Source organism: Neovison vison, chromosome 5 (assembly GCF_020171115.1).
Source record: "Neovison vison isolate M4711 chromosome 5, ASM_NN_V1, whole genome shotgun sequence".
Classification (NCBI taxonomy): Eukaryota; Metazoa; Chordata; class Mammalia; order Carnivora; family Mustelidae; genus Neogale; species Neogale vison.
Window position 1 is genome coordinate 14,833,252 of NC_058095.1, and position 19,753 is coordinate 14,853,004.

The following is a 19,753-nucleotide window of genomic DNA, read 5'->3' on the forward strand; positions in this document are numbered from 1 at the left end:
TTTAGTTTGGATAAGTGATACTACTAACCCTGGACTAACTAATACTAATTTAAAAATACATGGCTTGGGACGCCTGGGTGGCGCAGTTGGTTAAACGACTGCCTCCGGCTCAGGGCGTGATCCTGGAGTCCCGGGATCGAGTCCCACATCAGGCTCCCAGCTCTATGGGGAGTCTGCTTCTCCCTCTGACCTTCTCCTCGCTCATGCTCTCTCTCACTGTCTCTCTCTCTCAAATAAATAAAATAAAATCTTAAAAAAAAATAAAAAAATAAAAAAATAAAAATAAAAATACATGGCTTAAGAGAGCCTAGTGGCTCAGTTGGTTAAGCAACTGCCTTCGGCTCAGGTTATGATCCCAAGGTCCCCGGATCAAGCCCTGCATCAGGCTCCCTGCTTGGTGGGGAGTCTGCTTCTCCCTCACCCTCTGCAGCTCCCCCTGTTTGTGCTCCCTCTCTTAAATAAATAGATAAAATCTTAAAAGGAAAAAAAAAGAGTATTTGGCTTAATGATCGACTTACCCGAAGATTGAGCTTATGACGGAGATCTATTAGCTGCTGAGGGGTGAGGTTGGTTATCTCTTCATGCTCGTTGTAAAAATTTTTTTCAAATGGTGGATAGTCAATCTGCAGGTCCAATTATTCAAAGTTAGTCTAGAATTCAAGAGTCAATCCTGTAAGTTTGATTTTAATGCAAAATAACCTTTTACACATATTATGTAAGTAAAGCCTTAACCAGCAAGAGAGGACAAAGGAATTCACTTATTCATGACACACATCCCAAATGTACAGCCAGTATCTTTACCAATTTCCACTTTCAACATAAACAACAGCCTACTTCCTAAAGAGACTCCTAGAGGACACTGCAGATGTGAACCACCTTGATGCAGACTAAGGAATCTCTATATAGCCAAAGGCCTCAAAAGACAAGTATTTATTTTTATTTTTTAAAAATCTAAATTCAATTAATTAACATATAGTGTATTATTAGTTTCAGAGGCGGAGTTCAGTGATTCATCATTCTTATATAACACCCAGTGCTCATTATATCACAGGCCTTCCTTAATGTCCATCATCCAGTTACCCCACCCCCGCCCTGCCCAGCAACCCTCAGTTTGTTTCCTACGGTTTAGAGTCTCTCAAGGTTTGTCTCCCTTTCTGATTTTGTCTTAGTTTTATTTTAGAGGACAAGTGTTTTAAAGACATTCCACTTTATACATTTAAACACACTTTGGAATAAGCTGTTCACCTAGCTCTAACATTTAAAAACATTTCTAATATTTCCTATGAGGAGACCTTTGCCTTTAGAAGGGTTCTATTCTTTTTAAAAACATGAAACTCTTGGGGCGCCTGGGTGGCTCAGTGGGTTAAAGCCTCTGCCTTCGCCTCAGGTCATGGTCCCAGGGTCCTGGGATCGAGCCCTGCATCGGGCTCTCTGCTCGGCAGGGAGCCTGCTCCCCCCCCCCCGCCTCTCTGCCTGCTTGTGATCTCTGCCTGTCAAATAAATGGATAAAATCTTTTAATAAATAAATAAAAATAAAAACATGAAACTCTTTACATAACTTTTAAAAAATGTGTGGCTAAGCATTTCCAATTCCAAAGAGGAAAGAAGTCATTCCTGCTACTCTTTTTACAATTTACTGTACTGAGACTATAAAAATAAACATATCACCACTTACTAATTTGGTTAAATGATTCTCTTTAACCACCTAAGTGGTCTACAATAAAATTACATTAATTCTAGATATAGCCTAAAATTATCTTTCTATGGTATTATCAACAAAAAAGTAAGATAGTTTTTAAAAAGTTCTCCTTTAGCACCACAAATAGGCAGAACCTTTTATACTCCCCACCAGGCTGCACTAAGCGACAACAGGATTTTCCTCAGTTCTCCTCTTTCTCAGAATGGAAGCTCCCTGAGGGCAGAATTGTCTTCGTTCACAAACTGTACATACAAATATGTTATTTTTTGTTATATATATGTATGAAATGAATAAAATAACAAATATATGAATAAATACAAGAAACGAACATGAAAAAAGCTACACAGACGCAGAAAGGCTATCCTTTCCTTCCTTCTGCTCTCTCCCGGCGGGCTGCCCGCACTACACAAGGACAACTGCGCGCTACCCCAGAACGATGACGAGGTTTGACAGTTCTGTCAAGTATCTCAAACATCTTATTAGATGACTTCTTCAAGTATTTGTGTGTTTTTCTTATTAGTTTTTCATCCTTTATCTTATCATGGATGCTTCCTCCCACATTAGTGTCACATTTTTAGTTTCATTTACCACATGTAAATACTAAGGCATTATTTGGTAGCATCTGTGCAAAAGGAAACATTTAAAAATCTGAGTATAACCCATACTCTAGACCAGCAGTTCCCAAATGTAGTCTCAGATGCCCTTTACACTTATCAAAAACACAATGAGCTTTTGCTTGTGTGGGTTTTATCTGCTGACAGTTACCATATTAAAATTAAAATTGGGAAAATTCTTTTAAGATTTATTCATTTAAAAACAGTAACACACCACTATACTATAACATAAAAGCTTTACTTTAAAAAAAAGTTATAGGGGCGCCTGGGTGGCTTAGTGGGTTAAAGCCTCTGCCTTCAGCAGGTGATGATCCCAAGGTCCTGAAATAGAGCCCCGCATCGGGCTCTCTGCTCAGCGGGGAGCCTGCTTCCTCCTCTCTCTCTGCCTGCCTCTCGGCCTACTTGTGATCTCTGTCAAATAAATACATAAAATCTTTGAGGGAAAAAAAAAAAGTTATAAACTTGTTTTACATTTTTATGTATCTCTTTATGTCTGACTTAAAAGAAATTGGTCCCTACTATATTCAAATTGTTGCGATATACTGTTTTGATTGAAGCCTAAGAAGAAAATCCGGCCTCACAAAGATATGTAATTACAAAGGGAAGAGAATATTTATTTTCAGTTGTCTTTTCAAATTCTGGTGGATTTTTACTTCTTTGATAGTACACTGAGCCTTGACAAGTGGTCACTTCTTAAAATATATTTTCATTGTATAATCTGACACCACATAAATTACATTCTCACATTATTATATTATAACCCCATGGATCTATCACACATTTTGAATGAAGCCTTTATTCATGCACAATCTCGTAAAATCATGCATTGTATATTTGAAAATACTGGTTCACTGAAATAGTATGCGGATCATCCACATGGCAAAACATTTCACGATACAATAAAAAAAATCATACTTGTTTATCACTATCAACTTCATTACAACAGTCTTTAAGTACTGGAAAGCTGTTAAACTCCGTGAATAGAAGTTTGTGAACAGAAGCTTCCCAAATTCTTATTTTCGCTTGAAAGCTTGAATTCCTATCACTGGCAATAAACATTTTCAACTGTTTCCCTTGAGAAGTCATTCATTTTCTCAAAAGAAAATGGTATTCCATGAAAAAAAAAGCAGCTAGGTCAGCTTACAACTCAAACACCTAAGTGCCTACCCTAGAGACAACTATCCTATTCTGGCATACAACAGAAATGATTTGTACTTCTCGTTTTGTCACACAGAAGAAAAAGAACACAAGGGTCAAGATTTAATAAATCAGGGGTGCCTGGGGTGGCTCAGTGGGTCATGATCCCAGGGTCCTGGGATCAAGCCCCGCATCTGACTGAGCCCTGCTCAGTCAGGAGCCTGCCTACCTCTCTCTCTCTGCCTACCTCTTTGCCTACTTGTGGTCTCTGTCTGCCAAATAAATAAGTAAAATCTTTAAAAAAAAAAAAAAAGATTTAATAAATCATAATTTTTACCGTTTTATCCAGGATTTTCTTTAGTGAAGCTGGCCTTTTTTTTTTTTTTTTTTTTTTTAAACTCTGAGGGTGTGGCAGGGAAGAGTATAACCACTGCTAGATAAGCTGATAACACTGCCTTGATTCATTCGTGCTAAGGTTTCAGGAATGCGACCTACCTGTGCTTTTTTAACTATCAATGCAGATAACTGATGTGTTGGAAGAGGCAAATTATGCTGGCATTATTATGAAAATAATAATTATTATTATAATCATTATAGAATTATATATTATATTTTATACATTATGTAATAATATAATAATTAATAATAATAATCATCTTTTCAGACTCCCTGAAAAGATCCTTGTAAGAGTCCTTGGACCACACTTTGAGAACCACCATTCTAGATCTAGATTAAGGCATGCAAGACCTCGTCTGATATTTAATCTGAATGAAACACTTTTTTTTTTTAAAGTGGGTATATGGATATCCTCATTCTCATTCTCTTTTTCCTGACTTAAGGAAACTATAATTCCTGGCTCCACTTTGAAGGAACAGCTGCTCATCTGCCCCAGATCTGAGAGAAACAATAAAGACTTACAGCAATTAAAAGACAAATGCAGGTCCAAGGGCCCATTCTGAAAGGTAAATGATGGTCTGGAAAACAAGTACAATTGCTTGAAAAAAAATCTAAGCCTAAAATCGAACAGGAGCGAGCGATTCAGCTGTGCCTTGAACAACATAAGCTATAAAGCTTCACTTCCTGACTCGACCACTTAGCAGAGATGGGAAGATCCCAAAGAACAAATATTTTCATGACATAAGGAGTATGAATCAGGATTACTGAGATATTGAAAAAATCTAGATATTAAAGCTGAAGGGAACTATCGGCTTTTGAAATAAGAATCAAATTTAGCAAGAAACACCATACCTCCGAATGATCAATGGGAGGAAGAGGATCAATGATTTTTTTGGAAGGTGCAATGGGATTTCCATCACTGTCATATTCCAAATTATCTTCTTCTTCCTCCTGAACCACACCAGCAGTTGGGTTCTCTGCCATGTACCGAAAGTAAGCTTCCTGCAGGAAAGCACAAGAATATAATCACACCCAAATACAACTAAGAACATCTCTGCTCCTGTAATTAGTGCACACAGTGTACCAGATGACTGCACACAGTTTAAATACCTACCAAGTAAGGCAAGACTTATACTAGCAATGATTCCTTTAACAACAGCAGTATTCAGAGGGATAATCAAAAGAAATGAATGAGACAGTTAGTGCTACACAATGATTTAACTTGTTTAACAAGACTTACAAAGCTGTCTATCCCGCAGCCTTCTTGGGGTGGGGTATCTACCTACCCTGCCCAGAGCTGTGGAACACATGCTATGGACTGACCAATCCAAGTTTGGAAGTTGACACTGATTAGAAGGTTCACAAACCTGGAAAGGGCTACTGCTCACTCTGGTTCCCTTCTCACCATCCCACAACTGAACAATGGGAAGAAAAATACTGAAGGACAGTCATTAAACTAATGTTCCATCTTGAAATATAAGAATCACAATCAGAACCCTTAGAAAGAGGTAAAGGTTAGATGTTGCTAGAGGCCATCAGAAGATCCCACACTACTTCTTGACTTAGAAGCATAAACATTTAATTTTGGAAAAAAAAAATCAAGCTGAATAAAACTCGTATTTGTTTTTGATGTCATGGCTGATGAACAGTTCCATCTTCAACATGGGGGAAAGCTATGTGAATTTTTCTATTACCAATTGGTCATACAGGTAGAAAAGGAGCAAGTCACGTGACATTCCCTGCTCACTGTCAGGAATGGCCATTTCAGTGAAGGCAACCTCTAGCTTGTCCCCAGTACAGACTTTGTGGGGTGAAAATAAAAGATAGAAATACTGCATAGGAACTCACTTGGTCATCTTCCTCTTCAATGTCATCTCGAATACCCCTGGAAAAACAAGCGGAGAAACAAACTTCCCTGCAAATGTTCCACATACCCAGCTCCATACTTATAGCAAGTTAGTGTTGAATTCCATACAGCACAGGAACTCTCAACACTAACAATAACAAAGCAGCAATAAGCACACTGTACACGTTCCATTCAGCATGTATGTGTGCCTTCACCTGAAAGCTGCACTTTGCACTCTTCTGAATGGGATGATATGGTACCCTAGAAACATCAATTACTAATGAGGATATAAGGAATAAAAACCCTTGAAGATAGATACCCAAAGATCCTAGCCTTGAAAACCCCGTAAGACAAACACAGCGCAGTTGTGAAAGGCATTTTTAAAAGAAACTGCATTTTGTTAAAAAAAAAAAAAAAAAAAAGCCAAAACCCCTCTATTTGGTATACACTAAAAAGAATGTCACAATTTCCTTACTGTCCCCCAGAGTTTCTAGCTCTGGAGTAACTGGATTCAGCCAAAATCCTTGCGGACAGAGAAGAACTACCTCAATTCTTTTTTAAGTTTGATACTAAAACTCCCAAGCGGTTCTCATGGAGGAGGGGGTGTCACCACGTGCAGCATCTCTCAGCTGCTACAGAGAGTATGGCTGTGTAGTTCCCACAACCATCTGTTTCTAACAGACTTTCCACCTAACCTAGAGCACTTGCTGTTCTCAAGGCAAGCAACGTCACCAGCGTAGGGCACTGGAAGAGGATGTAACACACAGTAAGCACCAAAGCGAGGGCTGAACCTCCATGTGGCGCAGGAAACCTGGCGAGGGCCTGAGGCACTGACTGACAAGCAGAGGGTAAGTCCGACCATGCCCACCTGTGCCTGGTAAGCAAAAGCCTTAAGAGGAGCGTATTCAGCAAGGGGAAAGAGAAGAATTCGCTTTCCCAGAAAATAAGATATTTCAAGTTCTGATTTGTTGCTAAAGCATATCACTCCGTAAATAAACCGGTCTACATTATTTATTGATAACATACTTTTTATGATATAATCACATTACTCATAATTAATTCTGCAGGCATTAACTGACTTTGTATTAATTACGGGACAAAACTCAGAACAGTAAGCCCAAACTTTAGTAATTACTCTTTCAACTCCCACTGTACTCACTCTTGCGTCTACTAAAAAATTACAATGAAACACTAAATATTATTCTACCAAAAAGAATGTTTTAAATTACTGCAAATGCAAAGATTTTTGTCATCTCTATTATAAGATACAGGGTAATTTCAAGGCAAGACATTCGTGTATTTTAATTTTTCTCTACAAACTTTGGGGAAATAAGCTTTGTAATACTTTAGCATTTTTCATGTAACCTTTGTGAGGGAGAAGAAAACAACTTACTTTACGTTTTTTCTTTCCTTGTCCTTTTCTTCAAGCCTCTTCATGTCTCTAGCCGCCTGATCCTAATGAAACAAAAGGCCATATGGAATTGTTTGCACTAAACACATGAGAAGGGGAATTTTTTTAAAGTTAGATTATTTTATTTTTTATAATGTATTATTTGTTTCAGGGGTACAAATCTGATTTGTACCGTCTTACACAATTTGATTCACCCGTCTTACACAATTTGATTCACCCGTCTTACACAATTCACCGTGCTCACGCTAGCACCCTCTCCAAAGTCCATCACCCAGCCACCCCACCCAGCCCCTCCACTCCAGTAACCTTCAGTTTGTTTCCTAAGAGTCTCTCTTACGGTTTGTCCCCCTCTCTCGTTTCCTCTTGTTTCATTTTTTCCTCTCCTCCCCTATGATTCTCTGCCTTGTTTCTCAAATTCCACCTATCAGTGAGAGTGTATGATAACTGTCTTTTCTCTGATTGGCTTATTTCGCTTACCCTCTAGTTTTATCCATGTCATTCCAAATGGCAAGATTTCATTTTTTATGGCTGCATAATATTCCCTTGTATATATACACCACATCTTCTATACTCATTCATCTATCAATGGACAGATGAATGGACACCTAGGCTCTTTCCATACTTTGGCTATCGTGGACATTGCTGCTATAAACATTGGGGTGCACGTGCCCCTTCGGCTCACTACATTTGTATCTTTGGCTAAATACCCAGTAGTGCAATTGCTGGGTCATAGAGGAGCTCTATTTTCAACTTTCTGAGGAACCTCCATACTGTTTCCAGAGTGCCGAACAAGCTTGCATTTCCACCAACAGTGTAGGAGGGTTCCAAAGGGGAATTTCTTTATAAAGAATTTTTAGATTTGAACAAGTACCATCACACTTTTAGCTATGTATTTCGACAGTTACATCTTGATGTAATCAAATTGTATTCTGACATTTTTTCAAAGAGAAATATGTAAATGTTCTAAAAATTTGGCTATATGTGGATTACATGATTTTTAGCTACAATATTTACCAAACATGGAAAAATTAGGAAAAAATGCTTAACTAGTCACTTAAAAAAATTATGGCTATAAAAGGCCTTAAATTCTGGCAAATTCGCCAAACTACACTTTCTCAAAGTATAGCTTAAGACCATTAATATCAAACTATTATTGGGACTAGTAAAATAATGGCAAATTTTTGGATCTGACTTTGGAAAAGACTGTTCTCAACCCGGGGTGAATTTGTCCCCAGTGAACATCTGGCAATGTCTGGAGATGTTTCTGGTTGCTTTGGGACGGGGGAGGTGAGAGGGACCAGGGGGTTGTTACCAGTATCTAGTGTGTAAAGGCTACACATGCTGCTAAACATCTTACAATGCACAGGACAGCCCCCAAAACAAATTATCCCCATATGTTGACAGTCTGAGGTTGAAAAACACTTCTCTAAATCTACCAGATCAGAATTCTTGGGGGTGGAGTTAAATGCATGTATTTTCCATTTTCCAAAGGTAATTGTTATACACAACAAATTAATAATCACTGATCTCTTTGTTTTATACATGTGAAACTCCAGGTCAGAAGAATTAAGTAATTTTTCCAAGGTAAAAACACATCCTGCACTACCATTTCTTATTATAAAGCAACATGAGTTTTTCTGATTTCTTTGATTTAAAAAAAATGTCACTAACGTAATGTGGCATGGTCAGGTGTTCTAGCTAATTAAATGTTCCTGATAAAGAGGACTTATTTTAATACAGAATATTAAATATAAACAAAATTACTTTTTTAAGGAATTGAGCCAAATATATGGCATACTCAAGACTACAAATAAAGTGAAGATGGTATAAGCAATGTAACATAAGGAATGGGTCACAAACATTTATAGAACTATATTTTAAACCTACATAAATCCTCTTTTGAAACACTGGTTAAAAATAAGTCTTCATCTTGACTTCAAACACTAGAGAAGTTTACATTTTCTAGTAAAGAATATACCTGAGATCAAGGATTAATGCAGTATTGTGGCAACAACACTCTCTCCAAGATCAGACAATATCCAATCTCTCTGTCCAAATATCAGCAAAACCCCTTTGGATATTATATCAAAAACCACCCTGAAGAATGATACTGTATCAAAAAGATTTACACTCCTGCAGTTTCAACTACTTGAAATGCAAAGCAGGAAAATCTGGGCTATTCTTGGATACTCCCACTCAAAAAGGGTTACACCAAGTTCCATTACAAAAAATTAAATCTGAATTTAAACCAGGGATTTAAACTAGGGATTGCAAGATAAAATGAAAAACAGCCCTTTGGGAAATGTCAAATCCCAAAGGGGGTAAAAGTCCATGTAAGACACCTCAAACATGACAAACACTACCACCTTTACTTGCAGAGAGAACCATTTAACATACTGAACTAAATCACTACTACGTTGGAAAGCACATGAAAGTTCTGAATAGTTCTGGTGTTATCCCAAAAATACAGTCCTACAAGAACTTAGATATGGAATGACACAGCAGAAAGAATATGGGATTTGTACTTGAATTCTGGCTTTGCTACCTATAAAGTGCATACTCTTTAAGAAGCCCGTAATCTGAGTTAGTCTAAATCCAAGATGGGAAACCGTAACGGGTACCAATCTGGCAATGAAGGAAGTAAACCAGGAATAAAAAAAGTTATTTTCTTTTGATACAGACATGCTTTGCTTGCACTTTAGTAAGCAGGAATATTCTAAAGAAGCATGCTGCAGCTTTTCCTGTATTACACGGACACCTAAGCCCAGAAAAATATTTCTCCCGTAAGAAAACTTAAAACAAGTGTGAAGATAAATGGTTGTAAATGGCAGCTTCAATCTCAAGATGATAAAAGGAACTGCCAGACCTAAGGTGAACAAGAAAAGGCAAGCCCTACCTATCTAAAGCAGTCAGCCATTAGCACACAAAACTGCTTTTGTCTTCCAAGAATGCAGGCTTAGTCTTGCCAGAGTGTTCACTTTTCAAGAATCTGAACTTCTAGATAAAATCTTCTAATCTTCAAAATTTTGGCCCACATGTTTAAAAAGCAATATCTAGGCCAAAGAAAAACATCTACATTGTTTTCCTCTTTCCCTCCTTTCTTAGAGATGAGATGTGGCTGAAGATTTTAGCTTACAAGTACCTGAGGAATCTGGAAGGACTCTTTTTCATAAACAATGAAGTGACAGTTTTTTGAGCAAAAGGAATAACGTGACAAACAACATGCTTTAGTCTAATTACTCTGTTTCTGTACACCACACAAATGGGAAAACAAAGAACCGAAGGTGGGAGAAAATTTACACCCAGACAAGAGTTAATCAAAGTGTAAAGCCGGCTGACTCTAGTGGAAACAGAAAGGAAGGAAGAGGTGCAAGAGACTATAAAAATTGAGAGAACTTGCCATATAAGGGGAAAAGTACCAGGACATACTAGAAAGAGCCAGGTTCTCAGGACTACTAAGCCGGAAATACCCAGGTCCCAGCTCTGCCACACAGTTACCAATGCGCTTTGAGGCAAGGAATTTGAATTATTATACGGCTCAGTTTTCTTGGTTTTTTTTTGTTTTGTTTTGTTTTGTTTTGTTTTTTAATTGTATTCCCATATATTTTTTCCTGCCAATTCCCCACTGTTATTCTGAGGATTAAATGAAGTTAAGTCATGAACATGTTTGATCTCCTAGCATTAAGAATATAAAAGACAAAAAACCTGGTTGAGGAAGAAAAGATGCCAGGGGGACCCCACCCATGTAAAAATGGTCATAATTTAGAAAAGCAGAACTGATACAATAGAGACTGTGAGACTAAAGACTAAAGACATACACAGAATTAAGTGGACAAGGTCAGCAGGGAATGTACAGAGTGAAAATAGCAAATCAATCTATAGAACTATGGGAATCAATGTATTTGAGAAATTAGCAGGGGGTCATAAAAGTAACAGATAATAGTAAGATGAATATGTAATGAATTTTTTATTGGTACAATGATATGGTAGTAACGTTTTTTAAGTGTTATCTTACAGACATACAGTGAACCTAACGGATGACATGACATGCCTGGGATTTACTTTAAAACAATTTAAAAGAGGGAAGGGGGTTAGATAACACAAGATTGGCCAGAAGTTGTTAATTGATAAAGCAGGGTGAAGGATACATGGGAGTTCATTTTATTATTCTACTTTTGTATGTATCTGAAATTTTCCATAATAAAAGGTAAAAATAAATAAATAAATAAAAACATCAAAAAGATAGGGAAAAAAGGACAAAATGCAAAATCACAAAAGCCTAGTGAGAAGAGTTTTAAGAACAAAGTGGTTACAAGTTTCATTTCTATAGGGAGGTCAGGATGCTGATAATGTTGGTAATAAGAAGCAAATATTAAAACAAATATTAAAAGTACAGAACATAGAATTCATAATTTTAGCAAGTTTTTAGAAGTTTAATTGTCTTTCTGAACTTTTTAGAAGTTTAACTGCCTTTCATGCTAGACTGAAGAAGGTAATATTCCTTCCATGTAAAAATAGACAAAGAAATATTAAAACACACACATACAAATCTTGAACTACCCTTGTCCAAAGCTCACTATTTAAACTTCTAGGCACCAATCATCTCTGAAAATACTACAAGGCATGTGGACATATGTTTAAGAAGCTATAGAGTCTGAGGGGTGCCTGGGTGGCTCAGTCATTAAGTGTCTGTCTTCAGCTCACGTCAAGATCCCAGGGTCCTGGGACTGAGCCCTGTGCTGAGCTCCCCGCTTGACGGTGAGCCTGCTTCTCCCTCTCCCTCTGCCCGCTGCTTCCCCTTCTTGTGCTTTCTGATAAATAAATTTAAAAATTAGGAAACTATAGAGTATGAAAGCAAAATTCTCCAAAGAGAGGGCAAAAACCAAATTCTGAATGACTGAAACACTAGGTTAATTTGATCTATTCTAACTCCTGCAGCTTAACAAACAGCCTAGATACTTGCCTCCACTTCAGCCATGAACGCCTCCAAGGGATCATCATCACTGTCAGAATCTGCCGGCTTGGAATGGAACTGCTGGCGGGTAGGCGAGTTTTCAGCAGGAATGTAAGGTAAATCAACATTGCTAGAGTCTTCTTCCTCATCTTCAAAATATCTGAAAATTTAAAAATACATATACCTGAAAATTAAGAGGCATGACTGGTAAAGTGAACATTTAATTTGGGTTCGGTGAATTCTTTAACAGAAATTATTGTGCTGTATATATGTTACTAATAAGAGATCTTAACTATACATGTTAGAGACCTCCAGGCTTTGGCAAACGAACTATTATTGTTTAATACACGCAAAATTGTAATATTGCAAAACAAAACAAAAAACAAACAAACAAAAAAATACCCAAACAAGCAGCCACATTCAAATCACATTTCCAGTTCTGTTAAAAGGGATGAGTTTTCAGTAAAAACTTCATATATCACTGTTGAATAGATAGAGCAAATACTAAAGAAAGTATGTTATGGAAAAAAACCACCTTTGTATATATGTATCAATATTTTTTCTTTATGATCCTTTTTTAAAAAAATTTTATTTATTTGACAGACAGAAATCACAAGTAGGCAGAGAAACAGGCAGAGAGAGAGAGAAGGGGAAGCAAGTTCCCTGCTGAGCAGAGAGCCCAATGTGGGGCTTGATCCCAGGGCCCTGGGATCATGACCCGAGCTGAAGGCAGAGGCTTTAACCCACTGAGACACCCAGGCACCCCTTTCTTTAAATCCTTCAAAAAATTTCAGCAATATATTCATAAGGCTAGGGACTTTTCTTCAGAAGTTCTGGACTACCTTCTGAGGACTGACAGAAAACTTCAAGGATTAAGAATAAATACTCAATCCAGGGGTGTCTGGGTAGCTCAGTCTTTAAGCGTCTGTATTCAGCTCAGGTTGTGTTCCCAGGGTCCTTGGGTTGAGCCCCACATTGGGCTCCCTGCTCAGCGGGAAGCCTGCTTCTCCCTCTCCAACTCTCCCTGCTTGTGTTCCCTCTCTTGCTGTCTCTTTCTGTGTCAAATAAATGAATAATATCTTTAAGAGAATAATTATAATAATAAATGTTCAATCCAAAATCATTCCCCACACTTCTTAAATATTCAGAAAAGACAACTTCATAGCTCTTTATAAACTAAAAACAAAAACACTACTTAGACCTTATCTCAAAATTAAATAAAATATTAACAACCAAATATTAACTAAAAAACAAACACAGCTTAAAATTTTAAAGCATTTCAGGTCTTCATGGGAATTTTTTTTTTTTTAAAGATTTTATTTATTTATTTGACAGAGAGAGATCACAAGTAGGCAGAGAGGCAGGCAGAGAGAGAGAGAGGAGGAAGCAGGCCCCCCGCTGAGCAGAGAGCCCGATGCGGGACTCGATCTCGGGATGCGAGATCATGACCTGAGCCGAAGGCAGCGGCCCAACCCACTGAGCCACCCAGGTGCCCCATTCATGAGAATTATTTTAAAAGCTCTAACAACTGGGGTGCATGGGTGGCTCAGTGGGTTAAAGCCTCTGCCTTCGGCTCAGGTCATGATCCCAGGGTCCTGGGATAGAGCCCTGCATCTGGCTCTCCGCTCAGTGGGGAGCCTGCTTCTCCCTCTCCCTCTGCCTACCTCTCTGCCTACTTGTGATCCATCTGTCAAATAAATAAATAAAATCTTAAAAAAATAAAAGCTCTAACAACTATCATCTGCTACACATACATACATACTCATTTATAAAAGTTTCATTTAGCAAAAGAAAAAGTATCCCTGAACTGCTAAGCTGCTCTCTAGAATGATCCTTGACTTTGCTAAACCTTAAACATCTACTTCTGTATTTTAATCCCTGCAACATACAAGCCTTTAAAAATGCCACTGTGTGTCCCATCTTGAGCCCTTAATTAAAAACAAACAAACAAACAAACAAACAAACAAAAAACCCCACAAACAAACAAAAAAACCAACTCAACTTTTCACAACTGGGTTGGAAATAATAGCAGTTAGAGATTTCTGCACACACAGCAAAGAAATTATCATATTTAAGAATTAGAGCTCAGGGGCGCCTGGATGACTCAGTGGGTTAAGCCTCTGCCTTCAGCTCAGGTCCTGGGATTGAGCCCCGCATCAGGCCCTCTGCTCAGCGGGGAGCCTGCTTCCCCCTCTCTCTCTGCCTGCTGCTCTGCCTACTTGTGATCTCTCTCTCTCTGTCAAATAAATAAATAAAATCTTAAAAAAAAAAGAAAAGAAAAGGAATTAGAGCTCAAACCCTCAAACCTTATCTTTTTATAACTACTACCCTATCAGATACTCAAGTTAAAAAAGGTAATTGGTTAAGTTTGTTTCCTGAGAACTCTGGGCAATAACCCAAGTAGATTTTTTCCCCCCACTATAAGATGTCACAACATAATTGTTTTAAGACCTGGCTGTTGACAAACTGCATCTCTACCAGTTGTGACAACTGCCTGTGTCACAAAACAACTTCCATGGGGTCAGTAAAAGACTTCAGCAAAGGCCATCAAAAACCCATTACTATTTAAAACTCTTCGTCGGGGGCACCTGGGTGGCTCACTGGGTTAAAGCCTCTGCCTTTGGCTCAGGTCATGATCCCAGGGTCCTGGGATCGAGCCCCACATCGAGTTCTCTGCTCTCAGGGAGCCTGCTTCCTTCTCTCTGCCTGCCTCTCTGCCTTCTTGTGATCTCTGTCTGTCAAATAAATAAATAAAATCTTTAAAAATAAAATAAAATAAAACTCTTCAGTCATATTTAGGTTTCAATAGCCTCATATCTTTTTCTGGAACAAGGAAAGAAGTAAGCAAGCACACAAGCATTATGTTCCTTACAAATGAATAAACTCAACAATTTAACTTATTATTTAACTTATTATTAGGAACAATAAAATTCAGTGAGATAAGCAATTAAAGAAGTCATATTATTATTCAGGAAACAAATGGTTTCTTTACCTCAATTTCTGTTGATAGAATGAGATCTCAAAGCCCACCCTTGGCTAAACTACCAGAATTACCACTTACGCATTTTCTTCATCAAAGTTGGCCCGTTTAGATCCAATTTTGTAGAAAGAAGGGAGCTGTGGCGGAGCTGACTTTCCAAATCCAGAAGAAGAGCTGGTTGCCCCAAAGGCACTGTGGGACTGCTGTGGGAGTTTGGATTCCTCCTTCTTTCCAGCGCTAATAGCAAAACCTCCAAAGCCAAATCCCCTTTTGGTTCCAGGGCCACCTTTATTCCAGTTCATGGTGTCAATGGCTGATCTATAAGGAAAAAAATACACTAAGAATAAATTTAACTTTAATTAGTGTATATTTTAAAAATACACTAATAATAAATTTAACTTTATGAATAAAGTAAATTTTTTATGTCTCTTCCAACTTCTGCCTACAATTCATTTTAAACTTTTGCCTCTCAAAACTATTTAATTTGGGGGGCACCTGGGTGGCTCAGGTGTTTTGAGTGTCCGTCTCTTAGTCTGATGATCTCAGGGTCCTGGGATTGAGTCCCATGTCGGGCTCTGTACTCGGTGCAGAGTCTGCTTGAGGACTGTCTCTTCCTCCTCCTCTGCCCTCCCCACACTTCTACGCACTCTCTCTAAAATAATAAATCCTAAGAAAACACTCAAAAACAAAAAACTACTTAACTTTGTACTTCAGCTATGTGATATGCCAACCCCAAAAGAACAGTCAAATTTTCTAAAAACACTAAAGAATTATTCATTTTTTAGGATCACAATCTAAACAGGAGTGTAGTATTTAACATCATCCCCTTCAAAAGGATTTTTTTTTTAAAAAGATTTTATTTATTTATTTGACAAAGAGAGATCACATGTAGGCAGAGAGAGAGAGGAGGAAGCAGGCTCCCTGCTGAGCAGAGAGCCCGATGTGGGACTCAATCCCAGGACCCTGAGATCATGACCCAAGCCGAAGGCAGTGGCCTAACCCACTGAGCCACCCAGGCGCCCCACCCCTTCAAAAGGATTTGACTGTGAATTTAACATCTTTAAGCCACCAAAAATACTCAAAAGACAACAAATATTTTGAGGATCTGATGTGTGCTAGGCTTCTGTCAGGCAACTAAAGATACGAAGATGAAAAGACTTAATCTCTTAATATTTATTCCCAAGAAGTTTATATTATAGTCTACCAGGAAAATAGATGACCAAACCCCCTCCCTCAAATAAAAGCCTACAACTACAATATAATGTAGCGTTTGCTGTCACAGAGACTGAGGTGCTATTAGCAAAACTGTCCCAAAATGAAAGATTATCCTTTGGTAATGACACCAAAGAAAGAATCAAAGATGAAAGAATCAAAATCTGAAAGATCAGTTATTTGTAGACAGTATCTATGCAATTGTCTCTGAAGGGTACTCACAAACTGTGTGTTTATTGAAAAATGCCCACTAGAATACTAGCCAGGAAGAAAAAAGATTCATGTTGCCTAAAGTACTCAGACTATGGTTAAAAAGTGCAAAGAAATTTCCTGAGCACTGATCAAATCATTTTAAAAACAATACTGTATTATCTTATTAGTCTTGGCCCCCAAAAACCCTGTTTAATGACACAAGCTACCTAAGTTTAATAGAAAAGCAGAAAGACCAGAGAGCAAAAAGCAACAAAATTTAAAACTACTTGAAATTTCCTCTCCTAGATATATAATTTTGGTATCTGCTGTTATTTCTTCTACACTATGTGTATACACAAATTTAAAAACAAAACTGAAACCATACTATATGTATTGTTTTAGTTACCAATTTCTTCACCTAATGATACACTATGAACATCTTTAAATGTCAACAAATACATTTCTCCACCACTATTTTTATTTTTTAAAGGTTTTTTCCCCCCAAAGATTTTATTTTTTTTATTTGACAGAGAGAGAGAGAGAGAGGGGGGCAGAGGGAGAAGCAGACTCCCCGCCAAGCAGGGAGACAGATGCGGGGCTCAATCCCAGGACCCCGGGACCACGACCTGAGCCAAAAGCAGACGCCCAACCAAATGAGCCACCCAGGTGCCCCTAAAGCGTTTTTTTTTTTTTTTTTAAATATTTTCGAGAGCTAGAGAGAGCATGGTTGGGGAGGTGGGCAGAGGGAGAGAGAATCTCAAGCAGGCTCCATACTGAATGCGGAACCCTACGCAGGGCTTGCTCTCAGGACCCTGCGATCACGACCTGAGCCAAACTCCAAAGTCGGGCACTCAACTGACTGAGATGCCCAGGCGCCCCCCTCCACTACCGTTTTATAATGTTGTAAAACATATCACATAGCTGAATCTTTGCACATACCCATAGTTACTTCTTTAGGATCAATTTTCTTTTTATTTTTTTAAAAGATTTTATTTAAAAATATAAAAAGATTCTATGTCTATGAGAGCAAGTGAGAAACAAGAGTGTGTGAGGGCACAAGTAGGGCAGAGGCAGAGAGAGAGGGAGAAGGAGGCTCCTGGCTCAGCAGGGAGCCCAAGGTAGGGCTTGATAGAATCAATTTGCAAAATGTAATTGCTTAACCGAAGGGACTATGCAGTCTAAGTTTTAAAATCTTAACTACTATATCCGTTTATGGAGAAGTGCCCTATACACACTGAATAAAAGGGCATAAAACCAGGTGGGTGGCATGATTCAATGTCATTCAATATAAAAGTATAGTTAGACACACACATCTGGAGGGCTGTTTATCAGAATGTTAATAGCAGTTACTTCATTTTTACTTTCTTCCTTGTATTAAGGTTTACCATTAAAAAGAACAATATGTTTATAATGGATTCTGAAGCCAATGGGGAAAAGAGTTCCCAAAGCTGCTTTTTACACTACAACATTGTCGAAAAAACCGTGAACATGCTCTACTTTTCTGGTTCTGTGCCCCTCCCCATATATACCTTACAGGTTTTGTTTGAACTGTTATCATACAGCATTGAGTTTAGTCTACTTAATACTAAAACTCATTTATGCTGAGTCAATCTCTGCCCTTAGTTACAGGTAGGGAATGTCTTTGGGGGTGGGGGAAGATGTCCTTAATCATTTTGGACCTTCCATAAAAGTTTCACGTGGCTAAAATAAGTACTTAGTAAGTACTAGTTTGCTTGAATTTAAGACCATCTCCTGCTTTCTTCAAGAATCCCTTAGAGAGAATCAACATGATTCTAATGAGGTAAGATTTAGTAAGAACATTTACAAGCAAGAAAACTCTAGCATCTGGTAGTATTGCTTAACCAATGTGTGAACCTGACTTTACAACAGCTGCTCCTAAACAACAAAAATGATGAATCTGAATTTTAGTATTTTTCCTAGTGTATATAAAGTATCATGAGGGGCTAATAAATAAGCCATAGAAATCAGAAGGTAGACAAAGAACAATGGAAAAACACCCTTTAAGTTTGGGTAGATTTTAAGAACCACATGAACAATCTCCTAGCAGGAGAACTCAGTGGTTTGCTGAAAGCTTGCTGAGGACTGTCAGAGGTATTAGGAGCTAGGCATTTATATACTAAAAAATACAGTCCCATTCTGAAGGGGTTCAAGGTGTGGTTTAAAACAGCTAAAAAACCAACACAATATGCTGTGGCAGAGGTATTGCACAGAATGTGCTCAGTGGTGGCCCAGGAAAGGGGTATCCAACCCAGGATGAGTTGGGAAGAAGACAGTTTTTCTGGAGATGACACAGTTTTCAGTTTTAAAATCTGAAGAGGCATTGGACCAGGATAGAAGTGTGAAAGGAGGGCATTTTCGACTAAAGAAAAGTATCACCAAGAGAACTAGAAATAGCACCATGCAGCTCGAGTTCAGCAGGACATCTAGGAAAGTTCTAGAACACATGTTCAGAAAGACAGGCAGGGCCCAGATAAACGGGTTAGAACATGAGATGGAAGAGCCAAGGAAAGATGCCAGGGTGGGTCTGTAAGTGCAGAGAAGGGTCTGTGATGGAGCCGCAGATTTGATGTAAGGCACCTGCACCTGAGGTTTCTGGGGTAGAGAAGCCAGCAGAGAGAGGGCACAGAAAGTGAGAAAAGGAGCAAGACAAAATGTTAGAGTACGTAATCCTTAGGCATGGGCAGGGAAAGAGAAGCTCACACGGCCACCTGAGAAGGAGAGGAGGGAGGGAGAACAGTGGGGAATAGTGGCATAGAAGGTGCGATAAGTTTTATAGGCAGAAAGAATTGTCCGAAGTTAAAAACTAAGGAGATGCCGGAAGAGCAGAACTTAAACGGCCTCTGCTGGATATGCAACCAGGAAGTCATCAGGGCAAGAGTTTCAAAGGAATAGCAGGGGCAGGGCTGAGGAGTGACTGGTAAGTGGTAGACAGTAAGACTAGGTCACGAGGAGTAAAGATTACTTTCTAAGCTTTATACCAACGATAGGACTGAAAGAGTGAGATGCTGACTAGGATTTTGTTTGTTAAGAAAGAAGCCGGGCACCTGGGTGGTCCAGTCAGTCTGGTTAAGCCTCTGCCTTTGGCTCAGGTCATGATCCCAGGGTCCTGGGATCAAGTCCCGCATTGGGCTCCCTCCTTAGCAGGGGAGTCTGCTTCTCGCTCTCCCTCTGCCATCCCCTGCCCCCAAATTGTGCTCTCTGTCAAATAAATAAATAAAATCTTTAGGGGCGCCAGGGTGGCTCAGTGGGTTAAAGCCTCGGTCTTCAGCTTGGGTCATGATCCCAGGATCG

General features: G+C 38.7%; 1 protein-coding gene across 2 annotated transcripts in view; it reads right to left on the reverse strand.

The window, feature by feature from the left end:
• Nucleotides 1-19,753, reverse strand: part of DDX42 (DEAD-box helicase 42) — a 41,993-nt gene that overhangs the window by 13,781 nt on the left and 8,459 nt on the right. The window contains exons 2-7 of one of the 2 annotated variants that reach the window (XM_044247643.1): nucleotides 15,119-15,355; nucleotides 12,067-12,217; nucleotides 7,086-7,147; nucleotides 5,695-5,731; nucleotides 4,699-4,848; nucleotides 519-623 (exon numbers count right to left, since the gene is read on the reverse strand). In XM_044247643.1, the coding sequence (XP_044103578.1) occupies nucleotides 519-623; nucleotides 4,699-4,848; nucleotides 5,695-5,731; nucleotides 7,086-7,147; nucleotides 12,067-12,217; nucleotides 15,119-15,339 (726 nt within the window). In that variant the 5' untranslated portion in view covers nucleotides 15,340-15,355. Of the gene's footprint in view, nucleotides 1-518; nucleotides 624-4,698; nucleotides 4,849-5,694; nucleotides 5,732-7,085; nucleotides 7,148-12,066; nucleotides 12,218-15,118; nucleotides 15,356-19,753 lie in introns of those variants that run through there. The other variant, XM_044247644.1, reaches the window with a different exon arrangement.